General features: G+C 44.6%; 1 protein-coding gene across 4 annotated transcripts in view; it reads right to left on the reverse strand.

Annotated features, from left to right (window-relative positions):
• Positions 1-8612: 8612 nt before the first annotated feature.
• The window catches only part of TMEM117 (transmembrane protein 117), a 125726-nt gene continuing 115214 nt past the window's right edge, over positions 8613-19124 (reverse strand). For 2 of the 4 annotated variants that reach the window (XM_085880621.1, XM_085880626.1), the window contains exon 5: positions 8613-17053. In XM_085880621.1, coding sequence (XP_085736747.1) covers positions 16410-17053 — 644 coding nt within the window. In that variant the 3' untranslated portion in view covers positions 8613-16409. The remainder of the gene's footprint in view (positions 17054-19124) is intronic. The other 2 variants (XM_085880625.1, XM_085880624.1) reach the window with 2 other exon arrangements.

Here is a 19124-nt window from a genome sequence, read left to right on the forward strand (position 1 = left end):
AGAGGGTGAGCAAGAGCAGAAGAGCAGGCTTTGAGGACACGTGGGCTGATGCCGTCTGGACCGGTTGCAGAATCTGACTCGAGGTTTGAAAGCAAGCTCTCCACCTTGTCAGGAGAAAAGGATACAGAGTCCAGGGACAGTTGGGTGCGACTGGGTAAAGTGGGTAGAGATAGTGATGGGTTTGGGACACAAGATTTAGCTGCAAACACCGAGTTTAGACATTCAGCTTTATCACGTGTGGAATCAGCAGTGCGGCCATTTGAGGTAAGGGAGGGGATGGAGGCGGAACAAACACCAGAAACAGATTTGATTAAACGCCACCAGGATTTTGAGGAGGGAGAGAGCTTTGAGAGTTCAGACTTGAGATGAGAAAGATGTTGTTTTCTGGCTCTCCTGAGGGTAGATACACACTTGTTCCGAGCTTTGTGGAAAGAACTGAGATTGCTCCTCAGTTGGGTTTGCTTTCCATGAGGCAAAGGCAAGTTGTTTCAGGACAACTGCCTCACCACAAGCTTCAGTAAACCAAGGGCGGGAGGAAGGGTAAGACAACTGAACACGAGAGGGGATAAATCTGTGCATGAGGGAGAGCAAGTTTCTTTGAAAGAATTCCCAGGATGAGTTGATGTTTGAGAAAGTAGTGATAGGAGACCAGTCTGTAAGTTTGATGGCTGCTCGGAGACCCTGCCAGTCAGCTTGAGTGAAATGCCAGACTCGACGGCGGTGAGGTGGTTCTCTGATGACAGCCAGAGAGATGTCCACTTTAACAAGGACGTGGTCAGAAGAACCAATTGGAGCGAAGGAAGAGCAGCAGATATTGTCAGGGAAATTTGTCAAAATCAGATCCAGAAGAGATGGAGTACCATTGTATTAATACATAAAATGTATTAATCACGAGTAGAGTACCCGCCCGATGGGCGATCTTGTTCCGAGCATCCAACACGTTCTTCTGATGCGTGCGATGCATAGGCAACTGACAGCTCTGCAAACACACACACAAAAAATAACCAGGGTTACGTGCATGAAGCAAAAACATATCTACTGCTTATAATTCAAAATACCTCACTGTACTTACTGGAACATGTGGCAAGAGGAAGACTGAACTGTAAATAGTGGGGACTTGTAATACCCTCCCGCACCTGGAGGCGGCACTACACGACACACATGTACAGAGAATTTGCATAACCTCCTTCTCACACCCCAAAGACCACCGGTAAAGATAAAAACACCCCGATTAACAAATTGGGGTCATGCTGATCCGACTGTATGCAGCAAGTCTGGATGTAATCAGCCCAGAACTGTAGGAGTAGCAGCACAACAAAGAAACAAGCAAGCAAGAAAAAGATGTCATGCAGAGCACGATACTTGCAAAATTCCCCCCCCCCCCTTCTCCAAAGATTGCCATGGATACATCAAATTGTCCATTTCATTAAAATTGACAATCTTAATCAAAGCTCAGGTCATTAGGATGAAAATTGATGATTTTTCAGATGAAATTTGCTGATTTTAGAAGTTTAACCTTGAGTTGACCTTTGACCTTTTGACCTGAAAAAATAGTTGCTTTCCCAATCCGGTGATGGACTGTGCAAATCCTGTTCAAATCTCATCAATCGGATGAAAAAAAATTACTATTTCAGAAACTCGACCTCAAGATGACCTTTGACCGCAAAATCAAGACAGGCTTCTCAGTTGAGACGACCTCTACAACTTGCTGTGGTTTCGTGAAGATCGGTTCCGAATTGTGACCTGCAGCCGATTGACAGACAAACAGAAACAGACAATAACAAAATCAACTGACCAACATACTTGAAAATTCTTCGACTTTGCAAGTAACAAACATACAAACATCAGTCCATGAATCTTCATAAGGCCAAGAAAAAAAAAATGTTGCATTGGCGTAACGGGTCACTGAAAAATAGGGTAGGTCGGTCGGGATCTTTTTTTTTTTTTTTTTTTTTCCTAATAAATCCCTCCCAAAATCTCCCCCGGCTCGAGTACCACCCTTTTTGTCGGCGGGTTCTGTCCGAAACACTTCCGGGTTTTTGCGATCGCGATCGCAATCAACAAGATACTTGAAAACGATAGCAAAACAACAAAAATAGCAATAAAATAGGGTCGGCAAAATTTTTCGATAGCAAAAAAACAAAAAAAAAAAAACGTAGGGTCGGCGGAATTTTTAGGGTCGGGCGGGTTACGCCAATGCAACATTTTTTTTTTTTGGCCTAAGGATACTGACGGTACTGCTGGTCATGATGTCACAGGTCAATGTCAAGTATTCTTTTTAAAGGCACACATCTTCAGGTGAATGGAGAAGCTGGACTCGATGAGACGGAAGGGTAAAAACTCTGGATGAGACCTTTTAAACACCTGTAGGTTCATTAAACATTTCACTAATAAAGAAGCGTTTCAAAGACCATCTCATGGTTGAACTTGGAAGTACATTACATGATGCAGGCCAATAGTTTTACGTCAGTTGCATTCCATTTACATAAACTTAAAATGACCTTTAAATGCACTGGCGCCGAAGAAATAAAAGAGTCCCAAATGTTTCATGACCTAGAATATCAATAGGGTCCCATTTGGCATTTATACAGGGAAACAGACTTGCGATGCGCATCTCTTTCCGGGCCAGGTCGGGGCAGGAATTTATTGTAATAGATCTCCCACTGTTCGTCGTGAGACACAGTTTGGATCTTTCATGTCTGACACCAATCAATGCAAGCAGACTGGTTCCTGAGTTCCTCCCATCCGATGGCACACTCATTGATGCGATGTCCTGCCTGCGGAACACCAGTCTGGCGGTTTATCGTCGGGTCAAGAATCGAACTCGGACGAGACATCTCAGAAGGCAAGTGCATCACGTCTGTCAGACGAATCCCAATATGATCTATTAATGTGTCCTTTTAATTTATATCAAGCATACGGAGGGGCCGGACGATGTCCTTGTCGAACAGGCGATGCAGCAAAATCAATGTGTACCAACAATAATTATTATTTTCAGGGAAAAGCTGTAAATCATTCATCGTTAAATGTTTCGCCAAACGTTTAATGAAGTCAGCACTAAGTTGCAATACTATTAACCCACAAAGAAAGACTATAATTAACGTGAACTAAAGTTTACACAAATCTTGGCAGGTTATTGCAATGCCAGGCAGGCTGGATAAGACATAAGAGCAGTGGGGGGGAAAAAAACATGTGGGTGACTTTTAGAAGGATGAATCATTTATGATTCACATAAAATATGAATTTCGTACACAGTTGAAAGTGCCAAGATAGCTGAATGGATAAGCAATTGTGTTCGAGCTGGTTGTGTGTTCGATTTCCAGTGTAATCAGAACAGAGCAGAACTGCAGTCTGGCGTTGCGGACTGGAACATACCGTCCTTCCAAGGGGTGCTTAAACTTCCTGTGCCATTTGCAATGTGGTCGTGAAAGATTGCAACATACCTGTCGAAGAGGAGATCCAAGACTTAAGATCGACTTCCTTGCCTTATAGTCCTCAATGATCCATAACGGCAGCCCGTGACAAATATGAGCTTGTACTGAGATTTAAGACAATAAATCTTGCACGCATCTTTGTTGGAGGACATTGTACAGATGAAAAGCGACCGCAGAGTCCGCAGATTATGGAAATCCAAGGGAAAGCAAGATTGAGACCACCCAGACATCTGCGCTGATGAGGAAGCGGAGTTCTGTGCCTCGACTGTTCGGGGAGAGATATCGATGATGTCCGAGCACGTTGCACTTCACAAGCCGTCACATGCAAGCCCCCAAGGTCTCTGAATTGGAACAACACTGAGAACAACTTGAGGCTGAGACAACATTGCTACATACAGTACTGTTCAGCCAGCAAATGGTAGGAAACAATTGTTTGACATACAATTTCCAGGTGCATCGATTTCTCTTCAATCTTCAGTGGAATATGTGAGAATCTCACAGTCTCAACCCTGTCATGCCAGAAGGATCGTCAAACGAACCCACATATCTGTTTCAATGATCAACCACTGGAAGAGGTTTAGTCTCTGAAACATCTCGGTCTCACCACCAGCCATGACCTTTCCTGGACCAACCACATAGCAAAGCTGGTCTCCAACGCCATGCACAGACTAGTCATGCGCCAGGCGCTATGAGTACTGTTCATACTCCATCGAGCCAAGTCTTTCCTTTGAAAATCAGAGCTACTCACAGTCAACAAGGCCTTTATCGATAACTCAATGGTGTACTGCTCTACGCTATGGGCTGGCACCCAGCATCACGTCTGTCTCCTGGATTCTGCAGAATCCAAAACTCTCAGAATGATTGGAATCTCCTGGGATGAGGCCGAAGCTCCCACCTCGCAGGCAGCTTGGTGGTCTCTGTTTCCGAGGACCACTTTTCTGATATCGCATCATCTTTTTCTCTCCGTCTTCCGATCCTCCGAAGCAACTCCAGGATAGATGCATTCTTTCAGTAACCATCTCTTGCTTAAACTTCCAAAATCCAGGTTGACTGCATACTTCAACGAGTTTGTATGTAGCATCTCCCATCTATAAAACCGCCTGCCAGTGGCCGTTCTTTCCAACTCTTTCAGACCTTCAAAAAGCAGTGCACTTCCACCCCATACCATCCCCCATCCTGATCCCATGATTTTTATTACCCCCATTAACCATTCGCAACTCAACCCTCTTACTTGCTGATTTCAGTGTTTCCTCATCTGTCTGTCTCTCTTATTTTCCTGTTCATTTATTCCCTTGCTGGTTGTGCCCAGATGTTGCTCTGCTACCCCACTGTCATCTTCACCTTGCTCTTCCATGAGCCTCACTCTTGTAGAGAAAAACATGGAAGAACGAGGTGCACAATTTGTACAAAATCACAGCTAATGATATTTAGCAATTCAATAAAAGTTTCACTCAAAGCTGCAGAATCATAATTCAAAGTCAACCCAGATAATTTGCCAACATTGACCGGTAGTGTATATGGAAAGAGCATCGGTTGCTCGGTCTTTCAGATGCAGACCAGAGAATATCATGACTAAGTAAGATAGACAATAAAATGGTGTAAAAGGTTAAAATAAGAACACAAGAGAGAATTTGATACAGAATGCAAAATCAGAAGAGAAATCCACAATCAGAAGAAAGAGTAACCTGGTTGCTGGTTAGGGTGGTGGCTTGGGATCCTAGGGTCCTGAGTTCAAGCCCTGTTTCACCGCTGAATTAACACCAGGGGGTTGACTCAGCCTGTCATCCTTCCGAGGTCAGCGAAATGAGCACCAGTGCAGCAGCCAAAAGGCTGCACACAAAGGGATGGGGGTATTGACGGATTGATTAATCTGGTATTGGTGTGGTGCAGGCATGATGGGCCGAATAGCCTCCTCCTGTGCCTTAATTCCTTGTAAATCCATAAGCTTTTGGTGTCAGGAATGGCAATGTCAGCCAAGAATACAGTCTTTTGGCAAGTAATACATACAAGCAAGTACAATAAATTTAGGGACAGGAAGTGGCCATTTGGCCCACCATGCCTGTGCTCAAATCCATATCCCATAACGAAATCAATCAGTTATATTTTTAACTCATATTCTCTGGTTCTACTGATTCTGATCATTGCACCCAATCTACCTCAACCTGGTGTTTAACAAGCAGGGAGATTCATCAATGTGTGTGACATCCCTCGGATGGATGTCAAACGGGTGTCCTGTCTGCAGGCATTAGCTCGTGATCGTTAAAGATCCTGAGTGGACGTTAAAGGTCCTTCGTGAAAAGTAGGCGAACTATTGACGAGACCATGACTAAATTCAAAATTCCTGCTCTAACCTACATTGGGCACTGCATCAGCATCAGCAGCTCCCAGCAATGATGCAACCAGCAGCCACAGCCTGCATAAGAAATGATGATGACTCGATGTGCCTCAACATCGACATCCCTTCAACATCTACAGAGAAATTGGTCAGGACACCAAAACACATGGAGACTCTTTTTGAGAGATTGGATCACACTCAATCAAACCCATACTTAACAGTTCAAAGGCGAGTCCACGACCAGATGAGTCATCCATCAGGTCAGGACAGGTATGGGAGGATGCGCCAGAGCAGCGCGTCACTGCGTCCACTTTCCACTGGTACTCCAGGGGCCTCCGTCTGGTCATCCCTCAGGCAGATGCCTGGCCCATTGGCCTCCTCCACTCATGAGGCGCCTTCGCTGAGAAAATCTGGTGAGCAGGATCAATGTCAGGAAAACGAGCCACATGTCCAAACAGGCGCAGATGACGATCACGGACTATGCAGGTAACAAATCTCATTTGAGTCTCTCTCAGCAACTGCTGGCAGAGGGGTAGAGCACAGAACTGAATGCAATCACATGAGTACAGCATTTCTACCAGCCTTGAGAAGTTCAGCATGGATGCCACAAATCCCAGGAGCTTTACCCCATTTCAACCGGTTCACCGCAGCCTGTGTTTCCACAAACGCAGGTGGACCACAGTTAATTGGAGGGTCAGCAACTGGGATAGTAATACCCCTGATGTCCAACGCAACAGCTGGTGGATCAACCTGGTACAACCGCTCAAAGTAACCGGTCCAGCGGGCCTTCACTTCGGACTCCTCTAGCCAAGAGCCTACCACTCTCTGCTCTAACTGCAGTACACCGAGGTATGGGCTTGGACGAACGCAATGCGTAAATTCCCCTGAAAGCAGAATGAGAATCACTTGACCACAGGTGATGCTCTACCCTCTCCCAGATTCCTCGCACATAGGCCTCCTTGTCCACCCTTAGCGCACGTACAGTTTTACACCTCAGCTCACTGAATAGCTCAGCTCTGCCATTCAGCCTGGCCATGTGACTCTGGTCAATGGTATCCAGTGTCCCTTGAGAAATAAAATTCTTCTTCGCCCTATGGTGAGTTCCAAGACATCCACCGGCAACATCAAGAGCGGTGGTCTTGAAGACATTCCACAACTCTTCAGGATCCTCCAAGGCACCCCGACCCCCCAAATATACACTCTGCTTGTTCGCAAACTCCTCAGCTACTCTCTGATCGTTGAGCTTGCCGACATCCAGCCAAGGCTGGGACGGTACCATTCTCCTGGATTTAAGGTGAATCTTAAGAGTTGCTACAACAAGCCGGTGGTCAGTATTGAGGGACTGAGCACTCCAGTAGACTCTGCAGTTCTAGATCATCCTCCAGTGACCATCAACGAGCACGTGGTCAATCTCCTTTGCCACACCGCCAGCGTTGGAATACCAAGTCCAGCGATGAGCTTGTGGGCGCTGAAACCATGAACCAGCCACCCCAAGTCCATGACTTCTCGCAAAGTCAAGGAACTCGGTGCTATTCAGGTTCACAGTTGCAGAACCATGGGGACCAACACATGTCTCATAACCATCCCTGTCAGTTCCAGTCGATGCATTGAAATCCCCCAAGACACGAAGTGTATCTCGTCCGGGGCACTGATCAACCACAGACTCAAGCATGGCATGGAATGCGTTCTTCATGTTGAGATCACTCACCACAGTCGGAGCATATACAGAGACCAGGGAAATGAAACCCAAGGAGTGAAGAATCCTTCGTCTCATAATACGCTCCATGACCAGTGTTACCTCAATTATCATCGGGGTCAGCTGGTTGGACACAGCTACAGCAACTCCTTGGACATGGTAACCATCAGAGTGACCAGACAAATGGTCGGTGTAACCACCCGCCATGAGCTCGCCGCAATCCGGTCTCCGAACCTCAGAGAGTGCTGCAATACAGACATCCAAACGCTTTAGCTCAGATGATAACAGAGACAGGTGATCATCCTCTCTTCGGGATAGGACATTCCAGGCACCCACCCGAAGGGACCGCCTCATGTTAACCCAAGGAGACCGCCGTCTGGTGGATGTCACCTCAGCACCACTCCGACACACTCTCCCGTAATCTGACCCAGGAATGTTACCCTGTGGTTTCCCTCCTATCATCAAAGATTGGGGGTCCCGAAGGCTTTGCCCCAATCCCGTCATCAGGTGAGCTGCCCTGCGAAGGGAAGCTGCACAGGAGGTGCTCCCACCGAGTGGGTTTTCAGATTTTTTTTTTTTAATGCTTCTCGTATGTTTTGCAGGATGATGTGTTTTACGGTGGTCAGAGTGAAAATCTTGCCACCAACCTCCTAATAAGAAGTAACCCAACTGCAGGAGGACCTCCACAAACACAGTTGGGCACTAGATATGGATGGCTGTTACTCACAAGGAGCTCCTCCGCCCTTTGACAGGTTTTGTTTTTAATCCTGCTGGGTGTCCATATCCAAACACCCTCCTCGCCAGAAAACCTGGTGGGGGAGACGGTTTAGTCGCCGACAACCCGACCATGGAACAGGTTAGTACAGGTGTGCATGATACCTGTAGCAAGTCACAGATCTGATTTGGCCTGACCTGACAACCTGGTTATCCATCCCACTGCCCAAATTAAAATTAAAAAAAAATATTAAACTGTGCATGAAGACAAACAAAAGGTAAACATCATGCAACACATGGATTCAAAACCACAGTGAACGTGTGATTGTGATTGCAAGTAAATACATTTGTAAAAAATGAGATGAATCGTGCCGACAGAGTGCAGCTCAAGTATTCTTAAATAAAAGGAAGAAAAAAAAAAAAGGAGGGGACATTAACTTTGACATCTCTTTATTGCAAGAAGTACAGCACATAATTTGCAACAACTTGTCATTGACACTGCACCTCATAGACAGCCCGGCAGGTAATGCACGGCAAGGAATCTCTCGGAATGGAACAAACGGCGTGGGGATGCCCATCGGAGAATGCACAGTGCCAACAATCCTCAACGAGAGCAGAAATCACAGCACCAGCACTACTCGCTGCACGGAGAGCACAGTGTAAAAATGGCTCAACGTAAAGAAAACACAGCACCAAAATTGCTCAAGGAATTGGAAATCACAGCACCAGCATTTCTCACCAAGCAGAAAGAACAGTAACAAAAATCCTCACCATGTGAAAAGCACAGCACCATTTATCACTGCACGGTGGGCATGACGTCAAAAATCACTCTCAGCGAAGAAACGCAAGGCTCCAAAATCACAGCTTCACAGCAAAATGCATTAATCTTATATTTCACATTTGAACGAAAGCAAACTAAAAATTTACTTTGTTGCAACAACATGCATCAAAATGGACAATTGCATTTCTGAAACGTTTGTACTCAGTGATGATAACCTTTAAAAGATTTACTAAAAAGTTTCTTGTTGGCTTTACGGTTAAAGTAGTTGGCTTACTATCTCCGGGTCTTCAGTTTGAGCCCCCCTGCCAGCCGTTAAATAACATGACACCATGTGGGTTGACTGAGTCTGTCATCCTTATGAGGTCGGCAAAATGAGTAGCAAATTACTGAAAACAGGGGGCACTGCATTTAATTTACATTTTGTATCAAACTGATAGGGTGGAGGATCTGGATTCACACCTCAACCAAAATCTGATCGGCTTCTTCTCGTTACCTAACCAACTCATCCACCAAGTTTTGTCATAATCCGTCCACATCTTTTTGAGATATCCTGCTCACAGCCAAACAGACAAACAGGGGTGAAACCAGAATCACCATCTGTGGTGGAAGGAATAAAAAATGTTTTTTTTTAATAATTAAAATTAAGATATTTCCCCATTTTTAGCTCACCTGGAACGTAGTTCCAGGGAGCTGATGGGATGGCGCGTCATCCGTCCATCAGTCCACAAATACTTGCAACTTCGTCTGAAACTACACATACGATTTCGATGAAACTTTGCCACAAAGTTCATCACCGTGTGTGTACCAAAGTTTGTTCATGGCATTAAAATAATAATAATAATAACAATGATAATAATAATAATAATAATAATAATAAAATCAGGCCCTGAGGGGGTCTACGGGACTTGCCTTCATCTCAGAAACTACGCCTGCAATTCTGATGAAACTTGACCACAACCTTCATCACCCGTGATTTACCAAAGTTTGTTCAAGCCATTAAGAAAATAGGGGTCAGAGAGCATTTACCAGGGTGGGGGGAAGGTGTGGAATGGCTGCCCCCCCGAAAAATAGGTATTTGCTCTAACATTGGTTCGTTGGTAGGTACATTTTGCTGATTCCGTCCCACGTTGACTTCCTCCTCAGTATCATTATTCTTCCAGGTGAGCGCCCATGAATATTGCCCCTATGTTATATTATTTTAGCACCTTTGGGATATCCCTGACCCTGCCACATTGTTCTCATCCCCACTCTTCCACTCATTCTCCCAACGAAATGACATCCTTTTGACAGAAATATTTGGTCTGATGTTGGTGTGGCACAGGCATGATGGGCCGAATGGCCTCCTGCTGCATCTTGTTCCTTGTTATAGTTCATGAGCTACTCCTACCTTGCTCGTGGTACCCGTGACACATCATGAAGTCATCAATTTTAACCATCAAAGTTGACAAAAGTTTATTTAAACGTGAGACCGACAAAGCCGGACATCTTCAGATGGAACACAAGGTTCCTGTTTCACAAAACAAGAGAACGCATACGGTGGAAAGAGAAAAGAATGGGGGAGGGAACGGGGTCAAAATGACTGTTAATGTTCCTGTAAATGGATGGCCCTTATTAGGTACACCTGCCAGTCTGGATGGCATGCTTTCATTGTGTATTGCCATAAAATAAACTTTTCTTTCGATCATACCAATTAAGGTATAAAGTTTATTTTTCCAACTGCTGAAAAAAATATTGTTGAGAGACAACCTTAATTTGCTTCATAAAACACAAATCATCACTAACCTGCATTTTCTCCATCACTTTTGAAGTACTGCAGATGATTACATTGACAGGTGTATCTGTTAAAATTGATGGTCAAGGACACCTCAACATGTTGCCAGAAAAAGCAGGTCACCCTCAACCCCCAACCTCCAAACAGAGCTTCCAGAAAACACCATGAACACTTTGGTAATGACCTCATTGGCAATTAAAATAGGTCGATTCCAAACAAGATTCTCTCCGCTATGGGCTGGTGCTCCAGCATCACATATGTCTCCTGGTTTCTGTGGAATCTAAAGCGCTCGAAGTCAGTGGAATCTTCGGCAACGAGGCCGAAGCTCAAGGTTTGTTTCTTTCACATCACAGGTTGGTCCATGGTCTCTGTTTCCTCCAGTCTTCGACAATGCTTCCCGGCTTTCTCAGTCCTACAATCCGCCCCTACTCCTCCAGGACGCACGTGTTTTCAATAACACCTCATGGTTCAACTTCTGAAATCCAGACTGACTGCACACCTTTCTTTTATTTCTCACTTTCGTGCATGGAACCACCTTACATTGACTGTTCTGTGTCGCTCTTCCCTCCAGGACTTCAAGCAAGCAGTGCACCGTCATCTCATGTCATCCCCCAATTCTGACCCATGATCTTTATTACACTCATTAGTCATTAACCTTTCCTAACCCAACAATTCTACCTGTTATCTTCAGTGTTTCCTCCCTGTGGGTGAGTCGTGGACAAGGTGGGGTCTTTGGGGGGTCTGGTCCCTTAACCCGTAGCTTTTGGAATTCTAATGCTGCGACGACCAATGTGTCGATGTCTCTAAAGTATCTGCTGTGTTGGTACATTCACCGCATTTGTAGTGTGCTGGGGGAGTGTGAGTGTGTGGATGTGTTGGAGATAGGTGTAGAGGTACGAGGTGGGGAGTTGTGAATGGGTGGTTTTAGGGTGTGTGCCTGTGGAAGGGGGTGGGGGGAGGTTGTGTGATTGTGGTTGTTTGGTTGGTATTGGGGTCGTGTGGATGTTGGGGTAGAGTGGGGTTTGGAAGGTGTGGTTTGTGGGTAGTTTTGAATACCACGAGTTTTAATGAAAGATGTTCTCTTGCTTGCGTTCTCATGCAAAGGAGGACTTTGTGCGAAAATTCAAGAAGACCTCTCTCAGGAAGCAGCTGATCATTACCCTGTGCATTGGGTCCACTTTCGGAGCTTCCATCGTTGTTACCCCCCTTGTACGCAAGCGAAAAGCGGGGTTCGGCAATTGGTTCATGTCCGGTCTTCTGTCTTATCAGTTTATGATTGATGGATAACTTATTTAAATCGAATGTTATATTTTGAACACGAATTGGAACATGAATAGGAAGACATCTTTCGTTTTACCGTACTTTGGCTCTTAATTCGTCCCGATAGCAAACGCGCAGAAAGGAGTGAGATAATATTTTTATTTTGTCTGTCTGACTGGGAGTCAAACAAAATTGAAAATCATTCCAAACAGGAAATGTACTATTTTTAAGGATGTTAAAAAGGACACAAACAACAGGCACAAAGAACTCATGTAACGTGGTAGATAGGGTGGTGTAAAAGACACTGCCGAAAATGGTGGTAAAGTATAATTTATTTATGACTTTTATAATCGTAATTTTATTTATATTGAGTTATATACTTGGAGACTGTAGAACACGTATCACACCTTCTTAACACTTCCAAGAAGCTCCAGTATCGCAGTGCAGTACGTACTTCAATTTAAAGGTCAACAGAATCAGGTAAAATAAATAATTTAGCTGGATATGATTATATCGATTTTTAAGTAATAAAAAAGAACTGATCGTGTTTTTTAATTATAATTATTTCTTGAGATGTTACAGTGAGAAAAAGCAAACCCATCGGGTACCAAAAAAATTACACATAAACTGTAATTGAGGGAAAGATTGTCAGCACGCAGTGAATAATGGCCGCACAACTTGCTTCAGACTCGTCAGAAAGTGAATTTGACGAAGAATTTTCTGATCAAGAATCCCCAGATTATCACGATGGTCAAAATAATTATGTTGAAGGAGCAACCAGTCCATATACAGTTCATGTTTGAACCCAAAGTCGAAATGACGTCATGGGAGATGGCAGTGCTAATTGAGCGCTTTTTTGGGGAGGGCAGGTCCAATCAAGTGTTAAAGGGCACCAAATAACAATAAAATCTTCCTTTAAAGATATTGTTATGGATTTCAGAATCGGATCCGACTCATGCACACAACATCCAGGTCCTCAGACAGTTATTTCCATAAATGCACGTTCAGAATAGACCCATCCACTTGTCTGGTGGGATTCTAACTCTGATGCGTTGGAGAAGGGTATCGAACAGATTCCCTTTCTTTCTTATGGGATAACCGTTTCCTCTTGAGGACACGTTCATGACGTATGATTCTATGCCAGTTTTCATTTCTGCATGAGCGATATTCACCGTTCGTGCACGAGAGAGATAGCCGTGAGCCCAACGGAGACTCATTCTACCCCTTTCCATCAGGACACATTGGCTTGGAAATAGACGATTTCTTTACACTTTGGACTTTCAGGACATTTGATTAAACACGCCGCAGGTTTTTCACATTTCATTCATTCTGACGGTCAAACATGGCTGTGGATCATATACCTCAGGCATCCTCCTTTTTCCATTGACGTTTGACGCCCCGTTGAGCAGCTCTATGGATGCTGGCTGGCTCTTGTTCGTGTCAGGCTGAATGGGGAGGTGATGGTTGCCGTTGACGTTTTGTGAGTGCTTCACGTTTTCACTTAGTAATTCTGGCAAATGGCTGCTTTGTGGCATTCGTACAGTGCCCCAAACATGGCGTCGTTAGCCAGGCCTGTGTTAATTGGGAGTTGTGTCTTGCTCAATGGTGGAGAAGGAATGATCGCAGGGGTTGATGGTTGGAGGTCACGTGCAGCGATGCATGCAGGGGAGGGGGCGGGGGGGGGGGAGATGGAGATTAATTAGACGATCAAGTCATTGAACAGGTCACGATTGAGGGAAGTTCTGAAGAACCTGGATCATCTCTGGACAATGATTTCCTTTGTTAGTCCTGTCGTCATATATTTAAGCAAATTCTTGGTCTTAAAGATTCATAAGAGCTGAGTACACAAAGAGGATAAGTGTGTTGCATTAAAATTATCCATGGGAGAAGGGTGCAGCCAGAGACTCCAAATTCCAAAGAGAGTCCTTTAGAATAAGATGAAGCCAAAAACTCCACCAAAGGGTCAGGTATTGGGCAGAGATGATCCATCCACAATCAATGATGGCCGACTATCCTCAATAGTGTCAGAGCCTCCTATAATGTTCGCCGTCTGTACGAGATGTGGATTGTTCTTTCTGGATAATGGTCACCTTGAGAAACACTCAAAGGTCCACGTGGTGGTCCACAAAGTAAAAGTACCTATGAACGGCTAGACAGACCAAACATACCTTTCTCAGAGTACGTTCTTGCAATCGCTGAAGTCTCCTGCCTCGCTCGGAAAGGCCGCAAAAATCTTTAAATGATAGAAGACACTCTTTACTCAACTCCAAGCTCAGTGTAAGAACTTACGAGGACTCAAAAGAAAGAGACTTCCGATCACTTGTGGAAGAGTGCACGGTGCAGGGCACGAGAGATCGAGGGGCAAATGCTCAGAGGTCTGTCAAAGTCTCTTCAGCAAGAGGAGCGGGATCAATTAGGCGGCATAGCTGGGAACTCGGCATTGCCACAAGATACCTGGAGGAGTAGGTATGTATCGGCATTGCCGTACGCCTGGACAATGAGTGTGGAAGAGCAAACGGAAATGCTTTACCTTTCTGAGCAGTAGAAGGGGGATGCTTCACTTATTCACATGACCGTTGAATCCATCGATGAACTTTTGAGACATCCTGCTCACAGACAGACCGACGGAGTTGAAAACACATCCTCCATCTGCCTTCGGTGATGGAGGGAATAAGGAAGAGTTATGTGCTCACCCTACCAATTCAGGGATGAGAAACACGACTGGGCGGCGATGGGGAAAAACAAAACACGTAATAAACAGCGAGTATGTCATGAAAAGCTTAATTCAGTGCACCGTGAACACACACTGCTCAAGCTCAAGTGATTAATATTACAGGCTTTGTGGGTCCATCCGGCCCATCACCGACTCGACTCATAAAAATCCTTTTGTGGACCTGGATAGATGCAGATAATGGAGTTTGTAAATCACGTTGCTGGAGCAAAACAAGTCATGTTGACAACTCATGTCCACAGGCATTTCAGCGCAAAGTCCTCAAGTAGTACAAAAACAAGTCATGTCGGCTCTTAAATGCAAATCGATTGTGTACAATTGACTGACGTTGTGGTCCACACTATTTTAACGGGATGACTGGAACATTAGTGGCCGAGCAAATGTTTGACAAGTCCTCAAAGCTTAAATAAATAAAAAAAAAGGGCATCTTATTTTGGAGATGTAGAAAATTAATGTGTAGATGTAGATATTCTGTATGTCTATAGTATATCGTAACGTGTCTTCCATCACCACGACTAATTTTAACGGCCAAATTATTCTCACCTTCTTGTGGGATCACACAGGGAAAGTCTTTCATGAACCGGCTGGCCAGGCCCGACGTTCAACTGATGGTGCAGCAACTTGTAATTTGCTCAGCGTGCCAGCGATAACTCACCTGCACTTCACAAAAGACACCATGGAATCTTTAATGACAACCATCACCCAGTGCTGGTAGAAGGGTCATCCAACTTAACGTCCTTCCAAAGGACGACACATGGATCGATGTCTCGCCCCTGCCTGCAAATTGCTAATCTGACGGCTTAAAGCTGGATCGAGGTTCAAACCCAAGCTAAACAGCTCAAATAAGAGTGCACATTCCTCCAGATTACCCTGTCAGCTCTGTACGAAGTAATGCATAAAGGTAATGAATTCTAAAAAGCTGCAACAACAAATGCTGTTCGAGATCCATGTTGCGCTACATTCAGGAAGATTAAATGACCAAGACTAAACTTATGGAAAGAGAGGGTTTGCCAACTTAACCAATGCCAGGAAATATCCACAATCATCATTTTGGTTGACCAAGTGAGCTTGGTGTTGGCTTGAGATACTAGGGACTTGAGTTTGAGCCCCTGTAATTCCTTTGAAATAACACCAGGTGGGTTGACTCAGCTCGTCATCCTTCCTAGATAAGCAAAATGAGTTCCAGCTTACAGGTAACAGGGCACAGTCGCACTTCCAGAAATGATTTAACCAGCAGACACAGGCTGCATACGAAACAACAACACTGTACTGCACAGCAAATGAAACACAAAGAAAGAATGGGAAGAGAAATAAAGAAAGACAATGCGGAGAAACAGCACGGCATCTGGCTTATGAGCACAGAAGAGGAGCAGAAATGGTCACAAGTGATTGTCATATTTAATTTAGAGAAAGTGAGAAAAATAAGTTATTCAGCCTTGGGAGCGAATATCAAATCTAGAAATCATTTGTGCTCCACACGCCCCTTTGCCTCAATAACCTCATCCATCTATCTACCTCTAACCTAGACAACAAAGCATCGGCAGAGTCTTGACCTGGAGGCTGAGCACAAGGTAAATGCATTCCAAAGCTAGCGAGCATGACAGTCATTTTGACAGCTTCCGTATCCTATGGGAAACTCACCGACAACAAGCAATTCCGCAGTCCGCAGCAGGCGGTGAGTTCAGTGTCAACTGCCAAGGTAATTTGAGATTGAGTTCTCAACTGGCATCGCTATTGTAGTTATTTTCAGACGATCAGGTTGCACACCTGTAAAGTTTGTTTCAGCTTCAGGAGCAATGTAAACGTCTTCCTCCAGTATATTCTCCTGGTTCTCTTCTTCTAAAGCGGCTCCATCAAAAATGTTGGCCCCAAACGAGATCCACCTTTCCTGCTGCCCATCCACCTCATTTGAATGATTCTCAAGGACCTGCTTTCGGCTCAAAACCTGAGCCTCCAGTTGAGCCATCTCGTTTTTGTTAAAGCGGCCAAACACTGAGACCAGGACGCCAAACATGATGAAGGCAAGAATGTTGGGAATGAATGCAAGGCATTTGATGGACAGGCTTGCACCTGTGTAACGGCTGAACATGATACTGTCGGAAGAACCATACGTATGGTTCGTCCCTGGATAATCGTGTGACCACCGCCATTTCCAATTCAGCGTTGAGGCATTGAATTGTTCCAACTGCATGGGGTCTTCCACCGTACAAATCCTGCCATTAGGTGCAATGTACTGCCCATAGTCATATGGTTGATAGAAGATTTGATTCTTCCACATGTTGAGGTCCAGCATTATTACAAAGACAATTATCCCGTAGTTGAACCACTTTCCTACGGGTGGAAAGATAAAGAATATTGTCAGGTCGAATATAAATGCCAATTTATCAACCAAATCAGCAAAATAACCTTTGAAAACAAGTAATGAGAAGTGATTTGGACTATAATGCAACAAGAACAAGTTCAAGAGGTTGACAACATCCAGCATAACGATTTTCGAAGGAAACGTTAAAATGAAAACAAATACGTTTAACCACGAGACGATCCAATGCAACCTTTGAATATAGACCCCTGAAGACCCTTCATACATTTCGACCCCAACTGCGATTGGAATGTACCCTTTAGACCTTTCTACCCCATGGACCATTGAGACTATTAGACCCCTGAAGATCATGACGAACCATTGAGACACTTTACGCTCTTTCAACACTTAAGACCCTCTTCACCCGCTAGACTGCTTAGACCCCTTGACACTTAATACCTTTCGACGCTTTAAACCCCTCAGATCTTTAAAGACCCTTTCCACATTTACATCCTTTACATCTGGAAGACTCTTGAGACCCGAACTACTTTTGGAACATACCTTTTAAAATTTAAACTCGAAGATCCCAGAGATATTTTGACCGCTTCGATCCTTTAAACCTCTATAAACCCAATGTTACGGATCAATAATATATACCACATAATTGGAAATGTTGATAAAGCATGTACTGTGGCAAAAGACAACTTAAATTAAATAAGTAATGCGGTTACTGTCCGCACTAATGTAATGTCCGCAATAATGTCCGCACAATTAGTGTAATGCACTAATGCAGACTGTCAGGCTTGAGGAATAACAGCTCATGTGATCAAAGCACTGATGATTAAACAAGTGAGACAAAATGCAAAAAAAACCCTGAATCATTCAGAATACTACAACCAGAGAGACAACGATGAGGGCACTCGGGAGAGCGCTACCTCCGCCACGCAATACCTGATTCACAAGAACATATTGGGCCCAATTTATATTTGAGATATCGTACGATATATCGTTTTAAGCCTGGTGTTGGCTTAGTGGTTAGGGTGGCGGCTTGGGATCCCAGGGTCCTGAGTTCAAGCCCCGTTGGCTGCTGAATTAACACCAGGGGGTTGACTCAGCCTGTCATCCATCTGAGGTCGGCGAAGTGAGTACCAGTGTACTGGTCCCGGTGTATGCCCCGGTTAGAATAGGTGTACCATATCCCTGTGTGTCGTAAGAGGCGACCAAGGTTGGCGTCAGGAAGGGCATCCGGCCATAAAAAAAACATTGCCTCAAGAAAAAGCCTAACCCCTGCACAGCAGGGAAAAATGGCTGTAAAAACGGTCATTTTGTACGATATATCGTTTTGGCCCAATCTCTCAATGAAGAAGAATCACTTTAAAAATTCCAGTAGTTGGATCCGGATCAGGATCTTCACCAAAATCTAATCAGTTCGCCTTGTCACACACCCAACTTGACCACCAAATTTCATCTGAAGCCGTCCACAACTTTTTGAGATATCCTGCACGCACGCACACGCATGCACGCACGCACGCACGTACGCACGCACGCACGCACGCACGCACGCACACACACACACACACACACACACACACACACACACACACACACACACACACACACACACACACAAAACATAACCTCCTTCCACCTTTGGTGGTGGAGGTAACTAGTGCCTCATCTCCGATTTGCTAGGTTTGTAGCATCTCGAGTCATCATAACCAAAATCTTTCAAAAAGACTCCCCTCCCTCCAATTGTTTTACAATGGCCATATTGGAGTTCTGACAAGGCAAACCATGATGTAATGGCAATGGGTGCCACCTGCTCATCGAGTTCCTCGATGATACATTTCAAAAGTATACAGCTCACAAACAGGCTTTGTAGATGCTGCACTTCCTGGAAAACTCGCACAAAAGCAGCCGCCACCGCAGAGGCCGTAGCTACTTCCTGGTTCACATCAAGCCATGCCATAATTTTGCAAACAAAAACATGGAAAAACATGTAACATTGTTCCAGGAACCCTGAGAAGATTGGTGTGAAAATGTGAATCAGTGAAAATGACAGGATAGGAGGACTTGCACTGATGGATCTCCAACAAATGCATC

The sequence above is a fragment of the Eptatretus burgeri genome, chromosome 5 (assembly GCF_056783735.1).
Source record: "Eptatretus burgeri isolate ZD-2024b chromosome 5, Ebu_testis_v1, whole genome shotgun sequence".
Taxonomy (NCBI): domain Eukaryota; kingdom Metazoa; phylum Chordata; class Myxini; order Myxiniformes; family Myxinidae; genus Eptatretus; species Eptatretus burgeri.